This window comes from Crinia signifera, chromosome 4 (assembly GCF_055691185.1).
Source record: "Crinia signifera chromosome 4, ASM5569118v1, whole genome shotgun sequence".
In the NCBI taxonomy this organism is placed as follows: domain Eukaryota; kingdom Metazoa; phylum Chordata; class Amphibia; order Anura; family Myobatrachidae; genus Crinia; species Crinia signifera.
The window spans coordinates 109,487,469-109,514,596 of record NC_139220.1 but is presented as its reverse complement, the minus strand read 5'-3'; the positions used below and the strand labels follow the sequence as shown (position 1 = coordinate 109,514,596).

General features: G+C 42.8%; 1 protein-coding gene across 4 annotated transcripts in view; it reads left to right on the top strand.

Annotated features, from left to right (window-relative positions):
• Window positions 1-27,128, top strand: part of APAF1 (apoptotic peptidase activating factor 1) — a 90,372-nt gene that overhangs the window by 7,706 nt on the left and 55,538 nt on the right. For 3 of the 4 annotated variants that reach the window (XM_083182196.1, XM_083182195.1, XM_083182193.1), the window contains exons 3-13: window positions 1,500-1,689; window positions 4,670-4,867; window positions 7,456-7,639; window positions 8,522-8,634; window positions 10,043-10,174; window positions 10,311-10,549; window positions 13,535-13,702; window positions 13,838-13,969; window positions 14,308-14,421; window positions 15,115-15,299; window positions 18,622-18,748. In XM_083182196.1, coding sequence (XP_083038322.1) covers window positions 1,500-1,689; window positions 4,670-4,867; window positions 7,456-7,639; window positions 8,522-8,634; window positions 10,043-10,174; window positions 10,311-10,549; window positions 13,535-13,702; window positions 13,838-13,969; window positions 14,308-14,421; window positions 15,115-15,299; window positions 18,622-18,748 — 1,782 coding nt within the window. Of the gene's footprint in view, window positions 1-1,499; window positions 1,690-4,669; window positions 4,868-7,455; window positions 7,640-8,521; window positions 8,635-10,042; window positions 10,175-10,310; window positions 10,550-13,534; window positions 13,703-13,837; window positions 13,974-14,307; window positions 14,422-15,114; window positions 15,300-18,621; window positions 18,749-27,128 lie in introns of those variants that run through there. The other variant, XM_083182197.1, reaches the window with a different exon arrangement.

Below are 27,128 nucleotides of genomic sequence, written 5' to 3'. Positions count from 1 at the left end.
GTGGAGGACCTATTTTGATTGGTGTTCGTCTAGAGGTTTTCAGCCTAGACGTTTTCGTTTGTCCCGTCTGCTGGAGTTTCTTCAGGCGGGCTTAAATTTAGGTTTACGCCTTTCCTCTTTAAAGGTACAAGTGTCTGCCTTGTCAATTTTGTTTCAAAGGAAGTTGGCGTTCATGTCAGATGTAAAAACTTTTTTTCAAGGGGTTCTTCATCTGCAGCCTCCGGTAAGCCCACCGGTGGCTACATGGGATCTTTAGTTCTCAGAGCTCTTCAGGCAGCTCCTTTTGAACCTTTGGAGGAGGTGGATTTGAAGTGGCTGTCCTGGAAGGTGGCCTTCCTCCTGGCTATCTCTTCGGCTAGAAGGGTTTCCGACCTTAGTGCATTGTCTTGTAGGCCCCCCTTTCTGGTGTTTCACCCAGACAGGGCGGTCCTACGTACCAAGCTAGATTTTCTTCCTAAGGTCGTGTCAAAATTCCACCTCAACCAGGAGATTGTAGTTCCTTCTTTTCCTGGATCATCAGAAGCAGAGGCTTCTCTGGATGTAGTCCGTGCGTTGCAGATTTACCTTCGCAGGACTAAGGCGACTCGTAAGTCGGATTCTCTTTTTCTTTTGTATGAGGCCAGGAAGCGAGGTTGGCCTGCTTCCAAGCAATCCTTGGCGAGATGGCTCAGGTCAGTCATTCGTCAAGCGTATCTTTCAGCGCAGTTGGTTCCCCCGGAGGGGGTTACGGCACACTCTACCAGGTCTGTGGGTACATCCTGGGCCGCTAGTCGAGGGGCCTCGGCAGAACAACTCTGCAAGGCAGCGACTTGGTCTTCTTCCCACACGTTTATCAAATTCTATGCGTTTGATACCTTTGCATCGGCTGATGCACAGTTTGGTAGACATGTGCTTTCCGCAGTCCAGGAGCGTCCCCCACCCGTGAGGGGACAGCTTTAGGACGTCCCAGCGTGAACTCCTGTGCCCCCTAGTGGACGATAAAGAAAATAGGATTTATGGTCTTACCTTGATAAATCCCTTTCTTTGAGTCCATAGGGGGCACAGGACGCCCTCCCAGACGCACCTGGTAGCGGGGCTTCCTATATGGGGAAGTTCCATGGCTTTGGCCTTGTATGCTATGTGTGTGTGTTTGCTCTTCCTTCTTCTCTGCTCCGCTCCTGCCTTGGGCTTGCTAACGAAACTGGTGACCCAGGGTCAGGGGGCGGGATATGAGGGAGAAGGGAGGCAGGGAGCATGCTGGGTACATTTCTGTAACCCTTTGGTGCACGCTCTGCTACCTCACCTCTCATACCCAGCGTGAACTCCTGTGCCCCCTATGGACTCAAAGAAAGGGATTTATCAAGGTAAGACCATAAATCCTATTTTTTGTTCCAACCAGCCAGATCTGAAGATAAATCTGTAGGTGTATGGGCAGCTTAACTGTCAAACTCTTAAGTTAAAATTTCAACTTGATCAGCGTATTCAGTGTATGATATGTATAATGTTTTATATCTTAACAGGCTACTCAACTTGATCGAGCAAACCAGCTTATCAATCTAATCCTGAAAAAAGACAATCGTGCTTATATTTCCTTTTTCAATGCGCTGCTACATGAGGGGTACAAAGACCTGGCTGCTCTACTGAAAGCAGCATCCACCATTGATGTGACTGGCAGCACCAAAGAATCAAAAAATGGGATTACATCATATGGTGAGTGCATTACCTTACTACACTGCATTAATACACAGATGGGACTTCATCTTACAGTTTTCCTCTTGCGCACGCATCGCGGCAATCCGCTTATCATAGCCCGACGTTGCCAGTCGAACCATTGTTAGCTCTATTGATTTCAATGGGAGAAATTGTGTTGGCAAGTGCCTGTGAACACTTCTATGTCGCGAATTGTGTGTCCCCAAATTACGTTTGTCGTGAATAGGTAGAAAGATGAAGGTGTGCACATCAGTCACATCTTATTCATCTCTATCCCCCTATCTCTTTTAATGGATCGCTAGTCTACGGTAATTGGAATGTATATCATAACTATTTGGTGAGTAAATCAGCTTTCTGTCATGAGTCTTGGTAAATCGATAATTCGAGCATTATCCAGATCATCTTCAAAACTGTTCAAACTTCCTGTGGATATTAACCACTGAAGAGCAGATTCATCAAACCTTCGAGAGCGGCAACACAGAGAAGTTGTCCATAGCAACCAATCAGCCGTTAACTAGTATTTCTCTAATATATTCTGAAAAATGAGTAGAAGTTAGAAGCTGATGGATCGCTATGGGCAATCTCTCCTCATTAGATCTCTCAAAAGGTTGATACGGATCCCCACAGTGACATTTATCAGGTTAGGAAAGTGTAAGTATATGGTAAAACCACAAATTGTGATGTCACTACACCGACATATGTGTGGTAGGGAATAGATCACTGTATGTAAGCCATACTTCAACATTTACCAGTCACCCTGCAGACTTATGGTGCATACACACTAGACATTTTAAACAATATGCACGATGATGACCAATAAAAAACGTGAAACTCATGTCAACCTTTTGACTGTTGACCTTCCCATTGTTGACCTATTTTAGGTGTCAACCTAAATTTGGTTGACCCAATGACCCATACTTGTTATATGGGTACTTATGTACTAACTGGGCTGCCGATTTTGAAATCGGGTCCATCGCATCGCATCCGACCATATCGCATGCGATGCAATGCGATGGACCCGATTTTTCCATAGGATTCAATGTTAAAATGGACTGAGTCCAATTTAACATGGAATTCAATGGGAAAAGGGGTCCTTTTCATACCCCTACTATCCAAGTGGGCACGGAGTTGGATATAAACCTGTGGCGAGCGTAGCGAGCCACCGAGCCCGAAGCGTGGCGAGCCCCGCGAGGGGACACAGAATACCGTCCCCTCGCGGGGCTCGCTACGCTCGCCACAGGTTTATATCCAACTCCATGCCCACTTGGATAGTAGGGGTACGAAAAGGACCCCTTTTTCCCATTGAATTCCATGTTAAATTGGACTCCGTCCATTTTAACATTGAATCCTATGGAAAAATCGGGGCATCGCATGCGATATGGTCGTATGCGATGCGATATCGCATCGCATCGCATCTGATTGTATGCCTTAAGTTAAGGCATACAATCAAAAAATCGGCAGCCCAGATAATACATAAGTACCGTTATATGTAATATAACCAGTATTTGTTAATACCATCCGGGCACACACCTCAACAGGAGATACTGAAGCACATATACAGGATTATGATTAAAACGACATTACAATCCCATAGGAGCAAGATAAATCAGGAAATGGTCATCTGTCGGGAACTCTAACCTAAACCCGCTAATCTAATAAAGTAAACCACCCAAAAGCCCAAAGCAAACCCCCTATAAACCCCCCCACCCTGTACAACCCACCCCCCTAAAGGGTATTGTAGCAAGGATATATATATATAAGGGGCAATGGACTTAAACCTCAAATTAAGTTAAATCAAAATTCATTTTCCCTGCCAACATAACTGACTATTTTACACCTACCATATATAGTACACAGGATCACATATTAGAGATATTATAGATGAAAGTGTCTGCGGCAAAAATTCAAATAGGATACATATACTGAAACAGTCAATTCCACCTAAAGTATAGCAAACCAGAGAACACTGCTTCCACAATAATGTGACATGGTGGAGTGTTTAGCATAAATAAAAAATAAAATAACTTTGTAAACAAGATACTATGACAAGTAGAATTAGTAAGACAACATCATGAGCCCTAGAGACATGCTGAAAGCAGCAAACATAGGATCTGGAGAATGCTAATCTGGCCGGGCCTGCTTCCCATGTAGAGCTATATATAAAACCGTCCCACCATCGTATAGCCAAAAGCGCATGTAAAACAATCGATAGTGTAAGGATAACTGTTCCAAAATTGTCCTATCCATCCAAGGATATAAAGGCAAGCATGCAAGGAGGGAGTCCTCCAACAATAGTACAGTTGTTAGGGGTGTAGGTCGGGGCTTCACGATATCCATCACATAAGCAGGGATCGTAGTAGAGATAACAGGGGGAGCTCCCATTTGACAGGGTAGTTCCAGCAACGGTGACTTTATAGACGGTACCTGTAGCTCAGGCACAGGATGTGAGAAAGCAGTATTTTCTTTAGCAAAAGCAGCAAGGATCCTCCTTGTGGAAGCGATAACGGCCTCAAGGATTTGGTATAGAGGCTCAGACATCGCTAAAGTATTGTATCTAAAGCATGCTCCAAAGAAGTAGTGGAGGCGAGGTAGTGATGGCTAGCACACCACACACCGCCTCAATATCAGAATGCACTGACAAGTGTCAATAAATGGAGCAGTATAATTTAATTCAGAGCCACTGACAGGAGTCCTCAGAGTTACAGATAGCACCAGAGAGGCATTACACATCCACAAATATATAGTCCAGCAGGTACCCAGTATTTGCAGCAGGAATCAGCACACCACCACAACACAGGCTCCAACTAGATCAGGGACGCCTGTGGGACCCAGCATACACAGGAGTAGCTCGGCACAGGTACCTCCGCCCAGGGGCCAGGCAAGCAAGATGGCGCCGGTGTCTCCGTGCGGCTAAGCAGCGCGCCTCAGCAGAGACAACTCCTGCTCTCCACTTTTTGTAAAACTTTTTCTGTCTTTGCAGTGAAAACAGCCCTATGTGAAGGTGGTGTGCCACAGAGACCTGTTGTGTTCGTCACTCGGCTAAAGCTTGCCCGGGACATTCAAGAAAATTTATACAGCTTGACCAATGAGTCTGGCTGGGTGACGGTGTATGGAATGGCAGGCTGTGGCAAGTCAGTATTAGCAGCCGAAGCACTCAGGGACCACTGTATTCTAAAAGGTAACAATGGCCCATAGTAATACAGTACACATTGGTAGACATTTGTTATGCTGCCTTACATTGGGGATTTTTTTTAGGACATCTGCCTGAAACTAATCAGCTTAGATCAGTAACCTTGAGTTTTCTAGATAAAATGTTTCTTATAGTGGTGGAAAAATTGTCCTAGTGCAGTGGTTCCCAAACTTTTTTGAATCATGGCACCCTAGAGTATCAAAATATTTTTCACAGCACCCCTAGGAGCAAAGTTTATTGCCGAGAATTTCAGGGGAAAAAAAAATTGAATTAAATAAGTTGTGGTTATGTTATCTGTTTATCCACATATTGTATAATTGGAAGCCACAAGCACTGATTTTGCCCATTACATTGACCATAAATAATTTTAATCAGTTCGACTACCAAGGCAACCCTGCAAGTACTCTGAGGCACCCCAGGGAGCCACAGCACACCGTTTGCGAACCACTGTCCTAGTGTGTAACGTACCTAATATTTAACTGGATATTGCTCTTCTCGCTTCTGTGTACAGTAATAGAGTAACACTGCACTAGAGATCACAGTTGTGCAGATACAAATGCAATCATACACAAAACAAAAACAGACTAATAGGGCGTATACACGGTTCGATTTTGTGTATTTTCCAATTCGATTTTCCTTTTATAAGCAAAACCGAATCAAAATGTAATGCTTTCTATTCGATCCCACTGCGCAGCATCGAAATTGAATAGAAAAATGGACTGCGCAGATAAGACTATATAGTACATATTGGGCAGTACGGACGGTGTAATGATTAGCATTACTGCCCCACAGCGCTGAGGTCATGGAATAGATTCCCACCACGGGGGGGGGGGGCTGGGCTCCGTTACCGCATCGCGATGCCAGCCGCATATGTTAGTACATATGCGCTGGCATCGCGGCGCGGGGGCGGCGATGTATTTTAATACATCCCGCCCATATACTGGTAGGTAAATGGCTCCCAACAATTAACCCTAGAATGTCTGTGTGTGTGTATGTTGTGGTAGGGAATATAGGTTGTAAGCTCCACTGGGGCACGGACTGATGTGAATGTTCAAATATTCTCTCTGTAAAGCGCTGCGGAATATGTGTGCGCTATATAAGAAACTGTTAATAAATAATAATAAATAAATAAAAACAGATCTGTACTATATAAATCAAATGTGTACACGGCACCATACAATTCAATCCCGATTAGATCGGGAACTAATCCACATTGAATAGAAAGTACATCGCACCAGAAGGTGCAGCCGTGAGACAGATTAGAGTGGGCCCTGCTCATGGCTTGCAGTCTATAGGCGACAAAAATGTTTAGTGGCATTAATATTAGGGGCTCCGGGAGGAGCATGGGACTGGTACCGATTACCCAGGCCTGGTGCTGTCCGTTGCAGACATTGGGGTAGGAAAAACCTAGCTTTTTAAAAACTCTACACAACATTTGCTTGTTGTTCAGTATGTACTGTCCTAGCTTGTGTTATAGAGACCTTTTATATACAGAATGGTAGATGATCAATCAGTTTAGTGATATCACTCAGGTGCATGAAAGGTAGGGGTAGTCCTGAGTAAAGGACCCCATACACCTGAAAGACATTGTACCCAATCATACCATCTCGAGGGATTGTATGCAGATTGTGTGCACGCAATCATGCAATGCTGGCCCCAGGCGGTTTGAGGATTGGTCCTCTGATGGGCAAACAATTATTTTTTTCTAAAGGCCCATACACATTAGATGATATTTGTTACAATATTGCTCAGGAAGGGCTTTCTTAGCGTGTAAGCTGTACATTGTTAATAACCCGCAGGACCGCTCCCTCTTCCAAATATGTTTGGATGTGGAAGACCTCATGCTGCAGCATGACCGCCGTGCCCCCATCATCTCCCCTCCACCGCCAATATCGGCGTCGGCTTGGATCTTCTAGTGTTTATGGGCCTTTAAATATAGAACTTTATCTGAACGTATTCAATAAGAGGTGTGTGTACAAATACTATTCTTTGTTTTGTTTTATAGTAGATTGTAAGTAGAAACATACATTAAAACAGTAGAAACATACATTGCATTATTCAAGATCTTTTAAAGATGATACACAATAAATTGATAATTCATAGTCCTTATCACATTGTATGCTTCTCATCCCTCTTATAGACTTCATTTTTAAACTTTGTGTTTAGTAGAGGCTAGGAAACCGTTCCTATGAAGGTAAGGCCCCATACACACTAGAAGATAAGTGAAAGTTATCTTGCAGAAAACCCATTCTGAAAGACATCTTTTACTTTATCTTCCAGTGTGATATTGTTAACGATCCCCTCCCTTGTCCAGCATGTCCATACGAGGTAAGTCTTGTTAACGACGGCCATGCTGCAGTGGTAACACGTCCTTCCCTCCCCCCGCAGTCTCTCACCTCAGAGCCTGCATCGGCAAGTGTACATGCCGGTAACCCCCCCACCGCCCCGCTGGTATTGGCGTCGACGGGGTCACCTAGTGTGTATGAGGCTTAAGCTCCACCACTGGGGGCTGCCTCACACTTTGTATTGTTATGGAGGATTTCCAATCACTGTATAATGGTTGTGCTTGTATACAGATTGTTTCCCTGGAGGAGTGCACTGGCTTTCTGTTGGGAAGCAGGACAAAGCAGGGCTGCTCATGAAACTGCAGAATCTCTGCACTCGCCTGGATCAGGACTGCAAGTATTCCCAGAGGCCCCCTCTCAACATAGAGGAAGCGAGAGACCGTCTGCGCCTGCTCATATTTCGCACATATCCTAGGTAACAAAATAACACCAATCCGTTTTCAGCCATTGAGTTTTTTTATAACTTTATCTTTTGTTACCTGTGATATTTTTTTACCAACCTCCTTTGTACAATTAATGTCAGTCATGTAGTAGTTGTAGCATTTCAGTAAGAATATTTGTGATCAGATGTTCAGTATGTTAGCCTGTGGTTGAGGTGCTCACAATCTGCATACTGCTATCTGGGCAGGCACATTAATGAGGGATTGGTTGGATCTGGATTCCAGAGCTTTCTTCATTTCAAATCATGTGTTCTAAAGTGGATGGGCTGGAGAAGCCACACCCATGGATAATTACAGTATAGGCAGGTATTCAATGCCGGTGCGAGGGGGTTAAACTGCGAGGATCACAGAAAACCAGTGATCCTCGCAGTTTAACCCCCGCGCCGGCTGCTCGCACTATGCAACGTTCCGGGGGAATCCTCGCCGTCACAGAACTGCGAGGATTCCCCTAAACTGCGAGAGCCGAGGCTAGTGCAGCAAACTCACTGTAATTAGCCTCGATTCTCGCAGTTTTTGGAGGCACATTCGCAAATTCCCCCTCGCTCAAAAAACGGAGCGAGGGGGAATTTGCGAATGAGGGGGGTCAGTTGAATACTGACAGGGTGAGCGGTGACTGCGAGCAAAAAGTCCTGCTCGCAGTCACCGCTCGCCCACGGCATTGAATATATGCCATAGTGTGCTGGCGTTCCCTTTGTACTGTTACTTTAGCGGCTCTCTGCTCTCCCTAGACATGGGTTGTCATTTAGTGCTCTAGTGTTCTTTATTTTTGATCCATTCATATGAAGGCTGGTACTATGACAAACCTGTTATTAAGCAGACATTTTAATTACTATAGATTGCTTTTTTTGCTTTGTTAGATGTCTCTTAATATTGGATGACCTTTGGGATTCCTGGGTGTTAAAGGCATTTGATATCCAGTGCCGTGTACTCATCACAACCAGAGACAAGAGTGTGACTGATTCTGTGTCTGGTGAGTTCAAGCCACAAATACATGTCCGTTATATTGGCGACCGTCTACCTGAAACATCTATAACTGTCCTGATGATTCTCTTATATCCTTTTACACCAAGAACATTTTCCAGGTTATTGCTAAGTCGACTCGGGTCGGGGCTTGGTGTAAATGGGCCCTTTAAAAAAAAAAAAAAACGGCAGTTCAGCCCGGAAAATGTTGCATATTGAACACGTGTGAAACCCGTGTTCAGGGGCAGTGTAAATGGGTAACCCGGGTTATCCAACCAATGGGGGGAGCCCATACGTCCCAACCACAGCATCCTGTGGTCAGTCCGGAGTTTGGACAGGGAGCGGGTACAGCCTCCCTTGTGTCTGCTGTTGTACTATGCAGACAGCAGTAGAGCCAGGGAGGAGGTGAATGGATGCCTGTGTGCAGAGGCTGGGGGCAGCCCAGCATCTTTCCCGATTGCTGGCCACTTCCACTGATGTCTCCCATTCTAGCATTATGTCAGGTAGGGAAGCCGTATAAAAGGGTTCAAACTCTGGGTCTCTTCCAAGTTGGAGCCAGATTCAAAAACCCGGGTGTGACCCGGTGTGCTGGTGTAAAAGTGGTATTAAAGGACACTAAAAAACAATAAAGGGTTAGTGAGGGATTGAGGCGTTGGCAATTATGAGCTAACTTTTTTAGCTGTATATATGCTCCTCACCTCCAACCCCTTCCACAGCTTTCATTAAGTGCTGGAAGGAGTACCTTCAGCAATAAGTTAGTTTGGATAATTCTCATGTTTGTACTCAGATGAATACACAACTGCGATGTTCAGGTTGTTAAATTGCTAGTCATGGCAAGTGAGGCTACTGTCCAGAAAAGAAGTTGGACGCCCAACAGAGCCATCACAAAGTATTTTGGAACGTCATACACATATGCAGCAATGTTAAGGAACAACAACTTCTTCATTGAATCTATGGTCAACCAGACTGGCCACAGCAGTAGGGTCACTGGCACCATATTTCTCTACATACATGATCACAGATGAAGGCAGATACACTCCCTATGACACAGTTGTGTTTTTGCTGCTCTTCTTTATTACCTCCCCCAAACAGTGTTGTCCTGTCAATCACTCGTGCATTTTCTAAGCGATCTAGTCAAATGAAGTCAGATTGCTTAGAAAATGCCCTGATATCACCCCATGTGTAGAGGTGTTACCTTTGTTACTCTTATATAAAGTTTTGGTTTTAGGTTTTTTGTTTTTGTTTACAGCCTTTTCTCCAGTTATTTTGGGGGGTTTCATTTGGTTTGTTTGTCAGTGTTGACCTTATTTTGTAAAATATCACTTGGATAATTGAGTTTGTAATCTAAAAATATTCTATGTATTTACTTATCTGACTTTCTTACATCTTAATTATTTATTTATTTTTTTTCTACAAAGGGAAAAAATACTTTGTCCATGTGCACAGTGAGCTGGAGCATATCAAGGGCCTTGAAATCCTTTCTCTATATGTTGATAAAAAAGTGGAAGAGCTGCCGAATGAGGCTGATCACATCATAGCAGAGTCAAAAGGTAGACCTCTTAATCTGTATCTTATCTGTGTGTTTGGCTGAAGTAGACTGCTCTTTGGGAAAGTGGACAACAGGTGGTGTACTCACACTCGGGCATCACACAGTTCATATAGGAAAAGTTTTTTTTCTCTTTGCAGGCTCACCTCTTGTAGTGTCTTTGATTGGAGCTCTGCTACGAGAATTCCCCAGTCGCTGGCAATTCTACCTCAAGCAGCTTAAAAGAAAACAATTTAAAAGGATAAGGAAATCTTCGTCATATGATTATGAAGCACTTGATGAAGCTATGTCTATGAGTGTGGATAGACTGAAAGACAATCTAAAGGGATACTACAATGATTTCTCCATCATAGAGAAGGATGTGAAAGTGCCAACAAAGGTACCTGTGACATAATTACAAATTTTAACAATTAATTAAAAATAAAATAAATACAATTTAAAATACATGCTTTTGGGTAAGTGAGCACGCCCATGTAGTAACCATTATAAACTTTTTCAGGAACAACCAATGGCCTTCCAGTTTACACAACAGGCTAACTGGCCACCACCTCACACCAGTTGTAGTGGTTTTGATTACTTCAGAATAAAAACAGCTTTTCTTTAAGTATTCAGCTACTAGTAATGCAAAGAATCCACCACCGTTGGAAAGGTGGTTTCAAAGGGCTCCAAGGTGTTGAAAGTTAAAGGTTAATCTGGGTACACACTTTACAGATCATTCTTAGATCAATTATCTGATCACTGTACATCCTGTAATAAATTAGCTATTTTTAGCTCAGTTTGTATCTTCTTTGAGGAGATCAGGAGGTTGAGTATCTAAATTTTTATGACAAATATAACACATAAGAAAATTACATCCTGATACATAAACATTTGAAGCAGTTTAAACGCTCCAATGTAATTATGACCAATCAGCTAATACTGTTTGAAAGGAACAATAACTGTATAGGTATGTCTACAGTTTTATAGATAGAGAAGAATACAAAAAAAAATGCAAAGGCTTTTAGTTTCCCTCTGAGTTCCATTCAAAGCAATATCAAGAAATTAAAAGTTCATGGGGTATATTCATTGCTGCTGACGAGGGGGTTTGTATGGCGAGGATGGCTTGTTTTAGGCGAGGATCGTTGAAAACAAGCCTTCCTTGCTGTCTAACCCCCTCACCGGCCGCTCGCTGTATTAAATGCTCCGGGGAAATCTGGCGGCGAGGATTCCCCGGAACTAATCCGCAGTGTTGGTGCACACAGCTTGCAGAGACATAGCTAAACATGGCCTTAACTGCAGAAAAGGGTGCTACCGTATATGTTTTTTAAATAATTGATTGCAGAGAGGATACTAATGAATATTATGAATGATCATACATAATATAAAAACATAGGTGCATTAGAAAAAAAAATGTAACAGAAATAAAATTTTTAACCAGAAATATTCAGTAAAATCTAGTTTAATTCTTGCATACTCCACAAGGAAGTATGTCTGAAATATCACTCCACAACTGCAAATTCATCTCATATTCCAGACTTTACCGAACGCAAATATTATATAATGTATAATCTAATCTATATTCTATTTTTTTTTATAATGTACCTTTTTAGCCCATGCTGCGATTCATTTTATTTAACATATGGGCAAACCCATAAGAAACAGGTCACGTGTTGAGCAGACATCTTTTTTTTTTTTTTTAACTGTTTTTGTTTATCTACACTGTATTTGTGCATGTGACATCTGTACAATTTAAAACTTTAATGTTAGTGCCTTTTGGTAATATTTAAGGGTTATTCTATGGTAATGAAAGTGGAGTGTCAATAAATAAATATGTATATAGTGAACTCCGCACTCACGACCTTCCGTGTTCCTTTATTGGGGTGCTCCCCTAAAGTGACACAGTGTGTCCCAATAATATAATAGTGTAGGGTACAATACTCCAATGAGGGCACTCACCACAGTCTCAAAATACTTTTAATAAGGGTACTTTACCACTTTATACAGCTTGTAGTCTACGTTTCGGCCACAAGTTGGCCTTTCTCAAGACGAGACATCAATTGACATTTGGAGCTGTGTGGATGTCAATTGATGTCTTGTCTTGAGAAAGGACACCTGGTGGCCGAAACGTAGACTACAAGCTGTATAAAGTGGTAAAGTACTCTTATTAAAAGAAGTATTTTGAGACTGTGGTGAGTGCCCTTATTGGAGTATTGTACCCTACACTAATATATGCAACGTGACCGGTGCTTCAATTCCTTGGCATAGGAAAATACAGGTACAGTGTTCAGAAGCACTCAGGTCATAATCAGCATATCAGCACTTAGAAAATGAAAGAAACCAACACGTTATTCTTATATCGATATATAAGAATACCGTGTTGGTTTCTTCCATTTTCTAAGTGCTGATATGCTGATTATGACCTGAGTGTTGCAACTAAAGTCCTATACATACTAAGCAATGTTTTAAATGATGTCGCTTATGTTGCCCCTTCTGAAGGGTTGAGGTTTTTAATATAATAAATAGTGTGTATGTTCAATATCGTCAACGATGCGTGCTCCCTCAGGTCATTTAAAGATGTCCTCCATTTTCCTGAATGTACAAATAATGGAGCACATTGTTAATGAGGGTGGCAAAGCCCCACTGCTGTTCATCAGCGCTGGCATCTGCAGGTGCATGTGCTAGGTCTCAGCCGCCATCGATATTGCTGGGTACACAGATCATGTAGTGTGTACCCAGCTTAAGATGCAATTTTAAATTAAAAATATGCTACTCTCAGATAATATGGTATGCAGGACACCTTGTTCTGTAGGCCGTATAGGCAGTGTATGAGGACACATCTGTATAGAGGTATTATACCTACTGTATGTATTTTTATAAGCAACCATTGGATTGCTTTAATGAGAGATGTAGCTGTAGAAATGACTGAATATTAATAAGCTATACAACCTGGCATCACTGTGTTTATTGTTGTTTTGTTATAAATATGCTATTGCAGTGCAGCATATTTGATTATACATTCACAGATAATACCTTACCTCACTCTGGGGGGTATTTAATTAAGTGCTGTTTTTAGGTCAAATTTACATTCAACCTATTCAATTAAAGTGTAAATTTTTCAAAAAATCTGGCGTGGTTAGAAAACACATGGATTGGCGAATTACGGCACTTTTTCACCAATATAGTGAAACTGTATGAGCAAAAAAATGACTAAAAACTGTCCGAAAACCACCGCAAGTGAATACAAAATTTTTTTTTTTTTTGGCTAGCCAAAAAAACAGACTTAATTGAATACCCCTCTGTATGGGGTTTCCCATTCTACCTGAGTGTGACATAAATTCCTTGTTATGTAATGGGTACAACATAACCTCCCGTGTTGTATTTACAGGTTCTGTGCATCCTTTGGGACATGGAGAGCGAGGACGTGGAGGATATGCTCCAGGAGTTTGTCAACAAATCATTATTATACTGCGATCGCAATGGAAAGTCCTTTCTGTATTATTTGCATGATCTTCAGCTGGATTTTCTCACTGAGAGGAACCGAGATCAGCTTCCTGTATGAACACATTGGTTACAGTAATTTGCTATATCAACTTCTGTATTTTTTTTTATAAAGCTGCACCCACATGCATTGAGACTAAAAATATTGTGTGACCGTTGATGTTACTAAATGTTTTTTTTTTTCCCCCAGGCCCTTCACTCTAAGCTCGTTGCTCAGTATCACAAACACTATTCACAAGTTCTGCCTACCGCAGATAAAGAGGATTGTGTGTACTGGTACCATTACCTAGCTTACCACATGGCCCAGGCAAACATGCACCAAGTAGGTAAATTTACATATACATGCTTGTTAATCTACTTGGGTGTCCTAACTGACTATCATTTGTTCCTGACATGTTCTGACCTACCACTATTATTACTGGTCAATTATGTGACTTTTCATGTATATTATCCCCTTTAACGGATAAGATTCTAAAGTGAATGTACAGTTTCCCCTGTAAACAGTTTACCCAGCCAACAGGAAATAACACCTAGTTATAACAGCGTTCAATATGGGGGTAATATATTTATTTTCAAACTTATTTGCCTTTGTTCTATTCTTCTTTGATACCCTGGAAACCAATTTCAAGTTTTCCTTTAAAATTATTTTCCATTTTATAGGATCTCTGCGCTCTTCTGTTTTCATTGGATTGGTTAAAATCAAAAACAAAGTTATTTGGGCCAGCGCAACTTATTCATGAGTTTGTACGGTACCGAGACATTCTAGATAAACAGGTAAACCTAAATAAATCTATTTTCTTGCAATGTCCTTTTCCCATTGTTTCCTGGAGAACTAAGTATTCTCTCACATGGATGAATAGGCAGCGCCACTGTTAGGCAGTCACAGGTGATGCTCCTGTTGAAAGGTATGCTATGTAGGGTTACAGTTTGCTACAGGCTGGGTTTGAAAACAATGACAGGTAGGAGCTGGTTTTTTATCACTCTCCACTTTATCACTTTTTGAAGCTTAATCCATTTGGCCCTTTGTATTGTGTGACGTTCACGGAAGTAGACATATGATTTTATTTCACCTGTGATAAAAAATAGAGCATTTGTTCAAAACCTCTATCATATTCTGCCTTAAATGTTACTTTACTTGACTGTATTTTTTACCTATTATTCTGTTCGGGTAAACTGATTTTCCATAAATCCCTGAAGAGCTCGGTGCTAGTGAACTTTTCTCTGCAATTTCGTTTTGACCTTATTGTTTTTATACCAATTAAAAACTGCCATTCGAGGCATACATTATAATTATAGTAATGGTGCAAACAAGAGGACACCATGCAGTAATGATTTAAAAAGGAAGTTTTTATAATAATGATTTAAAACAAACTGTCCATTGTAGTGACCGATTGTCTCGAAAGGGTTAAATTGCTTATCTGTTTTAGTATTCACGTGTATAACTTGAATTCATTTTTAATTCAATAGGACAGCAAAGCACGTGAGGATTTTCAAGAATTTCTGTCTGTTAATGGGCATCTCCTAGGACAGAACTCTCACATAAACATGGTGCAGTTGGGCCTTTCTCAGCCTAATGATTCTGCAGTGTACAAACAGTCTATTCAACAAGCCAAAGAAGAAGTTAAACAAAATGCACTCTATGTCAACTGGATGTAAGTATCCTGAAACCCAAACTTTCATGACTGGTAAATCTATTATATTATCTATTATATGACCGTTGGGTATTAGATCAGTTAGGCCTGAGCGCGATAAATCCCAGGGGCCAGGTTGCCATGGCGATCAGATTCTGCTTCCTGCCAACCAGATTTGCAAGGTGCAACCTGCCGCCCGCCATTCCCCTGGCCAGGTAGACCAGTGTGCTCGCAAGAATGTCACATAGTCCAGTGACATCATTGATGGTGGAGAAAAATAAGATTTTGGCCTGCTTACCATTGACTCCTGTTCTCTGAATCAGTCATGCTGGAATTTGTCATTCATTTTGTTTCCCTACTGTTCTCTTTTATAATTGTACTTGTATGCTGGAGGTTGTATGGGGTTGGAGCTTCGCCTTTAATGCCACAGATTCAATCTTAAGTGCCAGCTCTTCTGCAGTCCCAACCTACAACCCACAGTCTAGCATTTCCAGCCTTGATTCAGAGAAAAGCTAAGGCTAATGGTTCCCAAACTGTGTGCCTAGGCTCCCTGTGGTGCCTTGGTTTGGTTGTCCAGAACAGATTCAAATTATTTATGGTCAATGTAATAGGCAAAATCAGTGCTTGTGGCTTCCAGTTTTTAATAATGTGGATAAACAGAAGTGAATTCTGTCCCTCATCACATAAATGGACCTAAGGATGACATATAAAAACAATTTATTTAATTTAATTTTGTTTTCTGAAATTCCCGGTACCAAACATTGCACCTAGGGGTGCCTTGACAAATATTCTGATAATCTAGTGTGCCGTGATGCAAAAAAGTTTGGTAACCACTGAGCTAAGGCATAAGGCATAATGCAGAATGTCTGAAACACCCTTCCAATGAATAATCGTGCACTTGAAGGGGTTTAAATTTAATTACTGTAATTTGTTCAATAAAGATGAGTCTGTTTCGGATGAAATTGTATAAATAATGTGTAAATGATGTGGGACATGTATGTTAAGGCATTGTATTGCTGTGATAGGTGTTTTGCCACTAGCATGTTGGAAGTTCTAGTAAGGATGATTTCCCCACTTCAGGTCACCTCTTGCAGAAAAGTAGCCTGATTTCGTCACAAATCCTGCGAATAGTCATTTCCATCGCATTGCCATGATGTATGAGCATTTTATGCTGCAAGTTTGCCTTTGCAAACTCCCATCTAATTGAATTGACCCCAAAGTTTATAATCTTCGTTTTCTTGTTTTCCTTCTACATTTAAGGTGGCCATACACTAATCTAATACGCATGCAGCCTCACATGTGATACATCATCAACTGCGGTGCTTTAGCATATAGGGGTATATTCATTGCAGGGGCGCGAGCGACTGACAGCGAGCTGTACGGCAAGCAGCGCCGATAGCTCGCCATCAGTATTCAACTCACCCCCTGCACTCGCCGTTTCCACATCGTCTGTTCCCTGAGGCATGGTGGAGACGGCAAGTGTGGCCATCAAAACAGCTAGGCTCACCTCAAAATGCAGCAGACTCGCGGACCTCACCGTTTAGGGGAATCCTCGCCGTTAATTTCCCCGGAACGTAGAATACGTTGAGCGGCCAGTGAGGTGATTGGACAGCGAGGATGGCTTTTCCTCACTAATAAAAGCCATCCTCGCCATACAAACCCCTCACCACTGCTCATCGAGCGGCATTGAATAGACCCCATAATATATCATACACGACCTCAGCAAGTGCTGCCGTATCCGATCATGGGACTTCTCATCGGATCAGAATCCGAGGTTAGGCATGTACTATTTGGGCAATTTTCAACCAATTTTTAGTACATTATTGAGGGGCGATGTACAAAAATGGCCGCGAATTCGCCAAAAACCACATGAATTTATGGCAATTTTGCCAATTTATGCGTTTTTCACCCAGGAGAAAATTCTTTTCAACAGGGATTGAATAGGTGAGTCGAATTCGCCCCCCAAAATTGCAGATTTTTCACGTGGTATTGAATATCTGCTTTAGTGGGAAATGGTGGCATTATAAAAAGGGGCACCACTGTATTATTTGTAGAATATTTTTTCATATCTGGTCGCAGCTTTCCTAAACACAAAAAATGTGCACAGAGGTGCCTAAATAATAGCCTGCAAGCTGCATACTGTGCGGGAATTCCAGCAAGTTTTGCCTTTTAAATGATTGCCGCTCTAAAACACTTTTTTTTTATGCCGTACAAGTGGCATGTTAGATTTGTACAGGACGGGTATGGGTCATAAGGTAGACTTAATGAAGGTCTGCATACATTAGGTTGACAGGGTTGGATGGTCGACATAAGTATTAGGTCGACAATGGGAAAGGCAATGGGTCAGTCAAAAAGGTGTTTTTTTTTTGTCCCAAATGTCGACATGGACCCCGGCTATGTGTACCGCGCCCACGCCATGCTTCGGGCACACTATTATATTCTCCCACCACGCCCTAGTAGATGGTAGGTTATGAAATACCACCTGTCTGCACATGTCGGCTTAAATAAAAGTGAAAAAATCATGTCTACCTTTTGAGTGTCAACCTTTCCATTGTTGACCTTTTTAGACCCTGTGGACCTTAGCTATTTCAGATGTTGATTTAAGCCCTGTCGACCTTCATTGGTCAACCCACTGAGTCAACCTAGTGACCATATCCCTACAGGACACATCTAAGAAGCTGAAATTTATAAACTTCCTAAATGCGCCACCTGGTGGGGTACAGCTCTAATGACACCAAATAAAAACTCACCAAAGTTTGAGGTATACAGAGAAAACAAAAATAGTGTCAAACTGAGCGATCCCACACAAATAGAAAATCACTACTTCTTACTCAATCAGTATTTTCTGTATAAGGAAGAAGGTCCTGACGATGTTCTGAAACAATGCAGACAAAAAACAGATATAGTGCAGATGGTACGATAACCATAGAGATTTAAAATTTTGATGTCCCACTCATCAACTATGTGAGTGGGACATTAAAATTTTAAATCTATGGTTATCGTACCATTTGCACTATATCTGTTTTTTTTTCTGAGTTGTTTCAGAACATCGTCAGGACCTTCTTCCTTATACAGAAAATACTGATTGAGTAAGAAGTAGTGATTTTCTATTTGTGTGGGATTGCTCAGTTTGACATACATCCAAGAAGCTGTAAAAAATGGAAGTCTTTACAAAGTGGATATTTCTTGATAGCAACACCTGGAACTCTCTGTCAATCAGTGCTGTGACTTCATATATGCAAATATTATTGACCAAAATAAAGGCAGAGGAACACTTCAAATCCATGACACCTTAGAAGCTTGAGTTATTTGGTTTTCCATGTACTATTCTATTTATTTGTAGAAACAAGCAAAGCATGCGGAACCTGGCCAGCCTAGCAGTACGTCCACACAAAGAGGCCGTGTACCACGCGTGCTTTTCTCATGATGGTGAGAGGATTGCTTCCTGCGGAGCTGATAAAACCTTACAGGTAGCTCTATAAACTCTATAATGCAAGTACGCTGATGTGTTTTACAGCAAAATATGACATAATGACTGTATTTCATTAGTGTATTATTAGAATATGAGGAGAACATGCGATAAGCTTTACGGTAGAAACTTTTGATGAACTACATCTCCCGGCCCCCTCCAATTAGCTGAGTGAGTGCGAAACATCAGCACCCATAAAAAATATTTACTAATTGCTGGTTTAAGAACAGGATACTATTGCTACATAGTTACTAACTAAAAAATATGTGGTTTATTCAGATCTGATTGCAGATTTGGCAAGGCAGACGATTATTGATCAACTGTGCATGTGTACGCACCGTAGTGCGCATGCATGAGACCAAACAGTGAAAAAAATCCAGCGTCCTTCCTGATGGCAAGCCGTTCACTAGTAGATTGACAGGAAGCTGGCATTTGGGGGGGTGGTTACCGTCCATTTTCTGAGAGGTGTCAGGGAACACAGAGGCATTCCACAAGTACTTTCAAGGAGCGTGTGACGTCTACTTCGGCCTTAATCAGCCTGTTTCTATCACACAGGCAAAGTAGGTTCTGCGTTGTTTCAGAACATGACAGACTGGGAAAATCATTTCATTGGGAGTGAGTTGCGAATGGATTTGCAGCTATTCACCGATCGGTGTGATTTTCGCAAGTCATTCGCAGCCTTGCACGGGGCGAGTCTTCACTCTGTCTGGGCGGTGTGTATTTCATCGCAGGGTCTTCTAAATTGCCCCGCTTCTATCAGGTCTGAATAACCCCCTATATCAGTGGTAGCCAACCCTAGCCCTCGAGAGCTACCAACAGTTTAAATTTTCCAGACAACCTAGCTGCTGCACAGCTGCACTCATTAATCACTGACAAATTTTAAAAGATACACAGATGGAGCTAATTAGCTCACTTGTGGTTCTGTGAGGAGACCTGCAAAACATGCACTGTTGGTAGCTCTCGAGGACTAGGGTTGGCTACCCCAGCCCTTTATACAGTAAATACAACCAGATGCAGTGTGTGTGTGTGTGTGTGTGTGAATGTTGATTTGGAGTGTAATTGAATATTGATCTGATTGCCCCACTGAAGCAACTAGAAGAGGATGCCAATAGAACAACGGATGTAATCACAGATTGGATGTAGTGGGTAAGTTGTAGTACATATCCAATTAGCCATGGTAATTTAGTGCAGATAATGGATCCTCTGGGGGCTGTCCAAATAGCCTTGATAGCCAGCTCCTCAGGCCCTCAGAGCCACAATAAGACATGGGTCCAGATACTTATACCCCTTTCACATCGCACATAATTACCAGGTTCATGCTGGTTCCACCCGCTAATTGGTGCGATGTGAATGGGGTTACTGGTTACAAATAACCAGTAAGTAGCAACATGGCAATTCGAACCGCTTAAGAAGAAGGGTTCTTACCGGTTTGTTGCTGTGCAGTGTGAATGGGTTATTGGGGTCGAGCCACCCGTTTCCCGTTCACCCTATGGAGGAGGCAGCACTTGGAGCAGTGCCAGCTCTAAGCGCTGCCTCCTTCCCACCCCCAATGACACTCCGCAGCACCACCACATGACATCAGCGATCCGGCAATATTGCCGGTTCACTGATGCGATCTGAACAGACTGCACATGCAGGGTTGCACCGGGACTAAACCATTTAAAAATCCCATTGCGACCCTGCATTTGCAGTCTGGAAGCAGTAGTATTGTGGATTCCACATTTTATCAGACGAAAAATGGCCCGTTTTTGGCTGATAACACATAGGATATAGTATAACTGCCTAGAAGCAGATAGCCCAATAATGACCATCAGTCAAAAAAGCGCATTGCCAGCCTAAAATTAGATTCCCTTCACGGTTTTCATTAATTGGACATATGCTTTAACCCCTTCACGACATTTGACGTATATATATACGTCATGGCCGGGAAGTACTTCCCGACACATGACGTATATATACGTCATGACTTTAAACTGTCACTGCGTCTCGAGACGCAGTGACAGAGGGACGATGTCTGCTGTCCCTGACAGCAGACATGTCCCTGCATGCCCAGGGGGGGCTGCGATGTCGCCCCCCCGTCGGCGATCGCTGTGATTGGCTGTTCAGTGTGAACAGCCATTCACAGCGTTTTCCTGTGTTGGCAGCGAATCAGACGCTTGGTAACACAGGTGTCAATCACCGCCGGGCGTCAGGGGGCATGAGGGGGTCATCGGTGACGATGACACCTCACCCCACCCTCACCCCACCTGCCCCCAAGGCTGTGATTGGTCCGTGGGACCCACGGACCAATCACAGCCAAGGCGCGACATTTAAACTAACGGTGACTGCGCTGCAGACGCCATTCCGGTCTGGAGTAGCGTGCAGAGCGGTCACCGTGCCTATCTGCCGTGATACTGACCTGATCCTTGCTAATACTTACCTGATCCTTGCAAATACCTTACCTGATCACTTGATCACTGCTTGTAGCGTGCTGGACGCTTCCTGGATCTGACTTCCTGAGAATTCCTGCTGCTGCTGCAGTGTGATAGAGAGATAGAGAGAGAGAGAGAGATAGAGAGAGATAGAGAGATAGTGACAGAGAGAGCTATATTTTGTGTCTGCTACCCCCCCTTTTTGGGGGTGCAGGGGTTTTTTATATATAAATAACTGTCGCTGCTGCTGCAGTGTCATAGTGATAGATAGTGATAGATAGTGAGAGATAGTGATAGATAGTAATAGATAGTGAGAGATAGAGAGATTTGTGTCTGCTACCCCCCCTTTTTGGGGGGTGCAGGTTTTTTTTTTATATATATAACTGTCAGTGCTGCTGCTGCAGTGTCATAGTGATAGATAGTGATAGATAGTGAGAGATAGAGAGATAGAGAGAGATAGTGACAGAGAGTGATAGAGAGTGTATATTTTGTGTCTGCTACCCCCCCTTTTTGGGGGTGCAGGTTTTTTTTTATACATATAACTGTCAGTGCTGCTGCTGCAGTGTGAGAGATAGAGAGAGATAGTGAGAGATAGTGAGAGATAGAGAGAGAGAGAGAGATAGTGAGAGATAGAGAGAGATAGTGACAGAGAGTGATAGAGAGTGTATATTTTGTGTCTGCTACCCCCGCCTTTTGTGCTGATCACTATATCTGAGGTGATCAGCAACTTTTTGGGGGTGCAGAGGTTTTTTTTTTTTATATATACCTGTCAGTTGCTGCCAGTTGCACCAAAGGTTGTGCACCTGCTGCCCCTCACTGGTAATCAGTGTCGCATCACTGATCACCTTTTTTTTTTTTTTTTTGTGGGTGCTGTGTGGTCTTTTTTTAATTTTTTTTTTACACACACTGTGATTTTGTGGGTGTCCTGTGGCCACTGTGCGCTGATCAGTGACGTACATCACTGATCAGCTTTTTCGGCACAGGGTTGATCTATTTTTTTTTTGCCTGTTGCCTTTGAGCGCTGTTCAGTGACAGACGTTACTGACCAACATCTGTGCTCAATTTTTGGCGCAGGACCTTTTTTTTGTTTTTTTAACCCCTTCAATTTTTTTTTTTTTTTAACCCCTTCAATTTTTTTTTTTTTTTAACCCCTTCATTTTTTTTTTTTTTGTATAAAGTATTTTTTTTGTTCTGCACTACATACACACAACACACTACATACCCCCCGGGTTGAAATAAAGTTTGTACCCCCCCCCTACACTATACACGTGTTGAAACATTTCACTACCAGTAACACAAAAATAAAAATGTCATCCCAGTCATCCAGAAGAATGTATTCAGTGGAGGAGGCATATGCCATGCTTGCCTCTGATTCTGACACAGCCAGTGATGCAAGCGGGGAATTTGAAGGATTCGTCTTAAGCTCCTCTTCCTCCTCTGGTGATGAGGGACCCCCTCAAAGACGCCCCCGTAGAGCAGCTGAGACCCCCCCCCCAATAATTGATCTCGTATGGACCCCACCACCAGACAATTTTGAGCCCCAGGTTCCTGAGTTTTTGGCCATGCCAGGAATCCAATTTGATTCCACAGGTCTCAGAGAAATTGACTTTTTCAAATTATTTTTCTCTGATGATTTTATAAATTTAATGGTGGACCAAACTAATTTATATGCCCAGCAGTTTATTGCTCAAAACCCCACGTCATCATTTGCTAGGTGGACCCCTGTAGATGCAGTAGAGATGATGACGTTTTGGGGTCTGGTGTTTCATATGGGCATAGTAAAAAAGCCACAAATTAGGCAATATTGGAGTACAGATGTTCTGTACAGCACCCCATTTTACCGTATGGCCATGACTCAGACTCGTTTTGAGGCAATCCATAAATTTATACATTACACCGATAATGCACAGTGCCCACCCAGAGATGATCCCACCTTTGACCGGCTATTCAAAGTCAGGCCGGTCATTGATCATTTCAGTGCCAAATTTGCAGAGCTATACATCCCTGAAAAATTTATTTGTATTGACGAGTCCCTTTATACATTTTAAAGGAAGGGTTAAATTCCGCCAGTACCTTCCCAGTAAGAGGGCAAGGTATGGCATAAAAATGTATAAGCTGTGTGAAAGCACCACAGGGTACACCCACAAGTTTAGGGTATATGAAGGGAAGGATTCAAGAATTGAACCGCCAGAATGCCCCCCCCTCCCTCGTAGGTGTTAGTGGCAAAATTGTCTGGGATTTAATGCACCCCTTCCTGGATAAGGGTTATCACCTCTATGTGGATAACTTTTACACCAGCATCCCCCTGTTTAAGGCCCTTGGTTCAAGAGGTACAGCAGCTTGCGGTACTGTGCGCAAGAACCAAAGAGGCCTCCCCAAAACGCACATTGCCCAAGTAATGAGAAGGGGTGAAAGCAGGGGAATATGCACCGAAAATATGTTGTTGGTCAAATATAAGGACAAGAGGGATGTCCTTATACTGACAACAATTCATGGAGACAGTACCACCTCCATCCCTGTACGAGGTACCAGTACCCACACCTCAAAACCAAATTGTATCCTAGATTACAATAAGTACATGGGCGGAGTGGATCTTTCAGATCAGGTACTGAAGCCGTACAGTGCCCTGCGGAAAACAAATATCTGGTACAAGAAGCTGGCCGTGTATATCATCCAGATGGCACTGTATAACGCTTACGTGCTATTCCGTTCTACCGGCCAGAGGGGGACATTTATGCACTTTCAAGAGGAAGTCATAAAGGGCCTAATATTTGGGAACCAGCAGGCAGAGGGCCCCAGTACTTCTAGTACTGGCCCCCGTATTGTACCAGGGCAGCATTTTCCCAACGAAATCCCCTCCACTGCAAGAAAGGGCAGGACACAAAAAAGGTGCAAAGTTTGCTATAAAAAGGGAATAAGAAAGGAAACTATTTTCCACTGTGAAACTTGCCCCGACAAACCCGGCCTATGTATAAAGGAGTGTTTCAAAATATACCACACATCGATGGATTATTAGGTTCATCATTTCACCGTGCATCGGGGGTCTTGCTAATGCCACATAGCACCCACCATTCATTCCACCAGAATCTGAGCTGCAAAATCCAAAAATCACTCCTTCCCTTCTGAGTCCTGCCATGCACCCAACTGGTATTTTTTGGTCACATGTGAGGCATTGCCGTACTCTGGAGAAATGGGGGCACAGATTTTGGGGTGCTTTGTCTCCTTCATTCCTTGTGAAAATGAAAAATTTTGAGCCAGAACTGCATTTTTGTGTAAAAAAATGTAATTTTTCATTTTCACAGCCCAGTTGTACCAAAATTGGTGAAACCCCTGGGGGTTTGAAATGTACACTATACCCCTAGATGAATTCCCTGAGGGGTGTAGTTTGCAAAATGGGGTCACTTGTGGGGGGGTTCCACTGTATTGGTAATGCAACATAGCACCCACCATTCATTCCACCAAAATCTGTGCTGCCAAATCCAAAAATCACTCCTTCCCTTCTGAGTCCTGCCATGCGCCCAACTGGTATTTTTTGGTCACATGTGAGGCATTGCCGTACTCGGGAGAAATTGGGGCACAGATTTTGAGGTGCTTTGTCTCCTTCATTCCTTGTGAAAATGAAAAATTTTGAGCCAGAACTGCATTTTTGTGTAAAAAAATGTAATTTTTCATTTTCACAGCCCAGTTGTACCAAAATTGGTGAAACCCCTGGGGGTTTGAAATGTACACTATACCCCTAGATGAATTCCCTGAGGGGTGTAGTTTGCAAAATGGGGTCACTTGTGGGGGGGTTCCACTGTATTGGTAATGCAACATAGCACCCACCATTCATTCCAACAAAATCTGTGCTGCCAAATCCAAAAATCACTCCTTCCCTTCTGAGTCCTGCCATGCGCCCAACTGGTATTTTTTGGTCACATGTGAGGCATTGCCGTACTCGGGAGAAATTGGGGCACAGATTTTGGGGTGCTTTGTCTCCTTCATTCCTTGTGAAAATGAAAAATTTTGAGCCAGAACTGCATTTTTGTGTAAAAAAATGTAATTTTTCATTTTCACTGCCCAGTTGTATCAAAATTGGTGAAACCCCTGGGGGTTTGAAATGTACACTATACCCCTAGATGAATTCCCTGAGGGGTGTACTTTGCAAAATGGGGTGACTTGTGGGGGGGTTCCACTGTATTGGTGCTTTGGGAGTCTTGCTAATGCAACATGGCACCCACCATTCATTCCACCAAAATCTGTGCTGCCAAATCCAAAAATCACTCCTTCCCTTCTGAGTCCTGCCATGCGCCCAACTGGTATTTTTTGGTCACATGTGAGGCATTGCCGTACTCGGGAGAAATTGGGGCACAGATTTTGGGGTGCTTTGTCTCCTTCATTCCTTGTGAAAATGAAAAATTTTGAGCCAGAACTGCATGTTTGTGTAAAAAAATTTAATTTTCCATTTTCACATCCCAGTTGTACCAAAATTGGTGAAACCCCTGGGGGTTTGAAATGTACACTATACCCCTAGATGAATTCCCTGAGGGGTGTACTTTGCAAAATGGGGTGACTTGTGGGGGGGTTCCACTCTATTGGTGCTTTGGGAGTCTTGCTAATGCAACATGGCACCCACCATTCATTCCACCAAAATCTGTGCTGCCAAATCCAAAAATCACTCCTTCCCTTCTGAGTCCTGCCATGCGCCCAACTGGTATTTTTTGGTCACATGTGAGGCATTGCCGTACTCGGGAGAAATTGGGGCACAGATTTTGGGGTGCTTTGTCTCCTTCATTCCTTGTGAAAATGAAAAATTTTGAGCCAGAACTGCATTTTTGTGTAAAAAAAATTAATTTTTCATTTTCACTGCCCAGTTGTATCAAAATTGGTGAAACCCCTGGGGGTTTGAAATGTACACTATACCCCTAGATGAATTCCCTGAGGGGTGTACTTTGCAAAATGGGGTGACTTGTGGGGGGGTTCCACTCTATTGGTGCTTTGGGAGTCTTGCTAATGCAACATGGCACCCACCATTCATTCCACCAAAATCTGTGCTGCCAAATCCAAAAATCACTCCTTCCCTTCTGAGTCCTGCCATGCGCCCAACTGGTATTTTTTGGTCACATGTGAGGCATTGCCGTACTCGGGAAAAATTGGGGCACAGATTTTGGGGTGCTTTGTCTCCTTCATTCCTTGTGAAAATGAAAAATTTTGAGCCAGAACTGCATGTTTGTGTAAAAAAATTTAATTTTCCATTTTCACATCCCAGTTGTACCAAAATTGGTGAAACCCCTGGGGGTTTGAAATGTACACTATACCCCTAGATGAATTCCCTGAGGGGTGTACTTTGCAAAATGGGGTGACTTGTGGGGGGGTTCCACTGTATTGGTGCTTTGGGAGTCTTGCTAATGCAACATGGCACCCACCATTCATTCCACCAAAATCTGTGCTGCAAAATCCAAAAATCACTCCTTCCCTTCTGAGTCCTGCCATGCACCCAACTGGTATTTTTTGGTCACATGTGAGGCATTGCCGTACTCGGGAGAAATTGGGGCACAGATTTTGGGGTGCTTTGTCTCCTTCATTCCTTGTGAAAATGAAAAATTTTGAGCCATAACTGCATGTTTGTGTAAAAAAATGTAATTTTCCATTTTCACATCCCAGTTGTATCAAAATTGGTGAAACCCCTGGGGGTTTGAAATGTACACTATAACCCTAGATGAATTCCCTGAGGGGTGTACTTTGCAAAATGGGGTGACTTGTGGGGGGTTTCCACTGTATTGGTGCTTTGGGAGTCTTGCTAATGCAACATGGCACCCACCATTCATTCCACCAAAATCTGTGCTGCCAAATCCAAAAATCACTCCTTCCCTTCTGAGTCCTGCTATGCGCCCCACTGGTATTTTTTGGTCACATGTGAGGCATTGCCGTACTCGGGAGAAATTGGGGCACAGATTTTGGGGTGCTTTGTCTCCTTCATTCCTTGTCAAA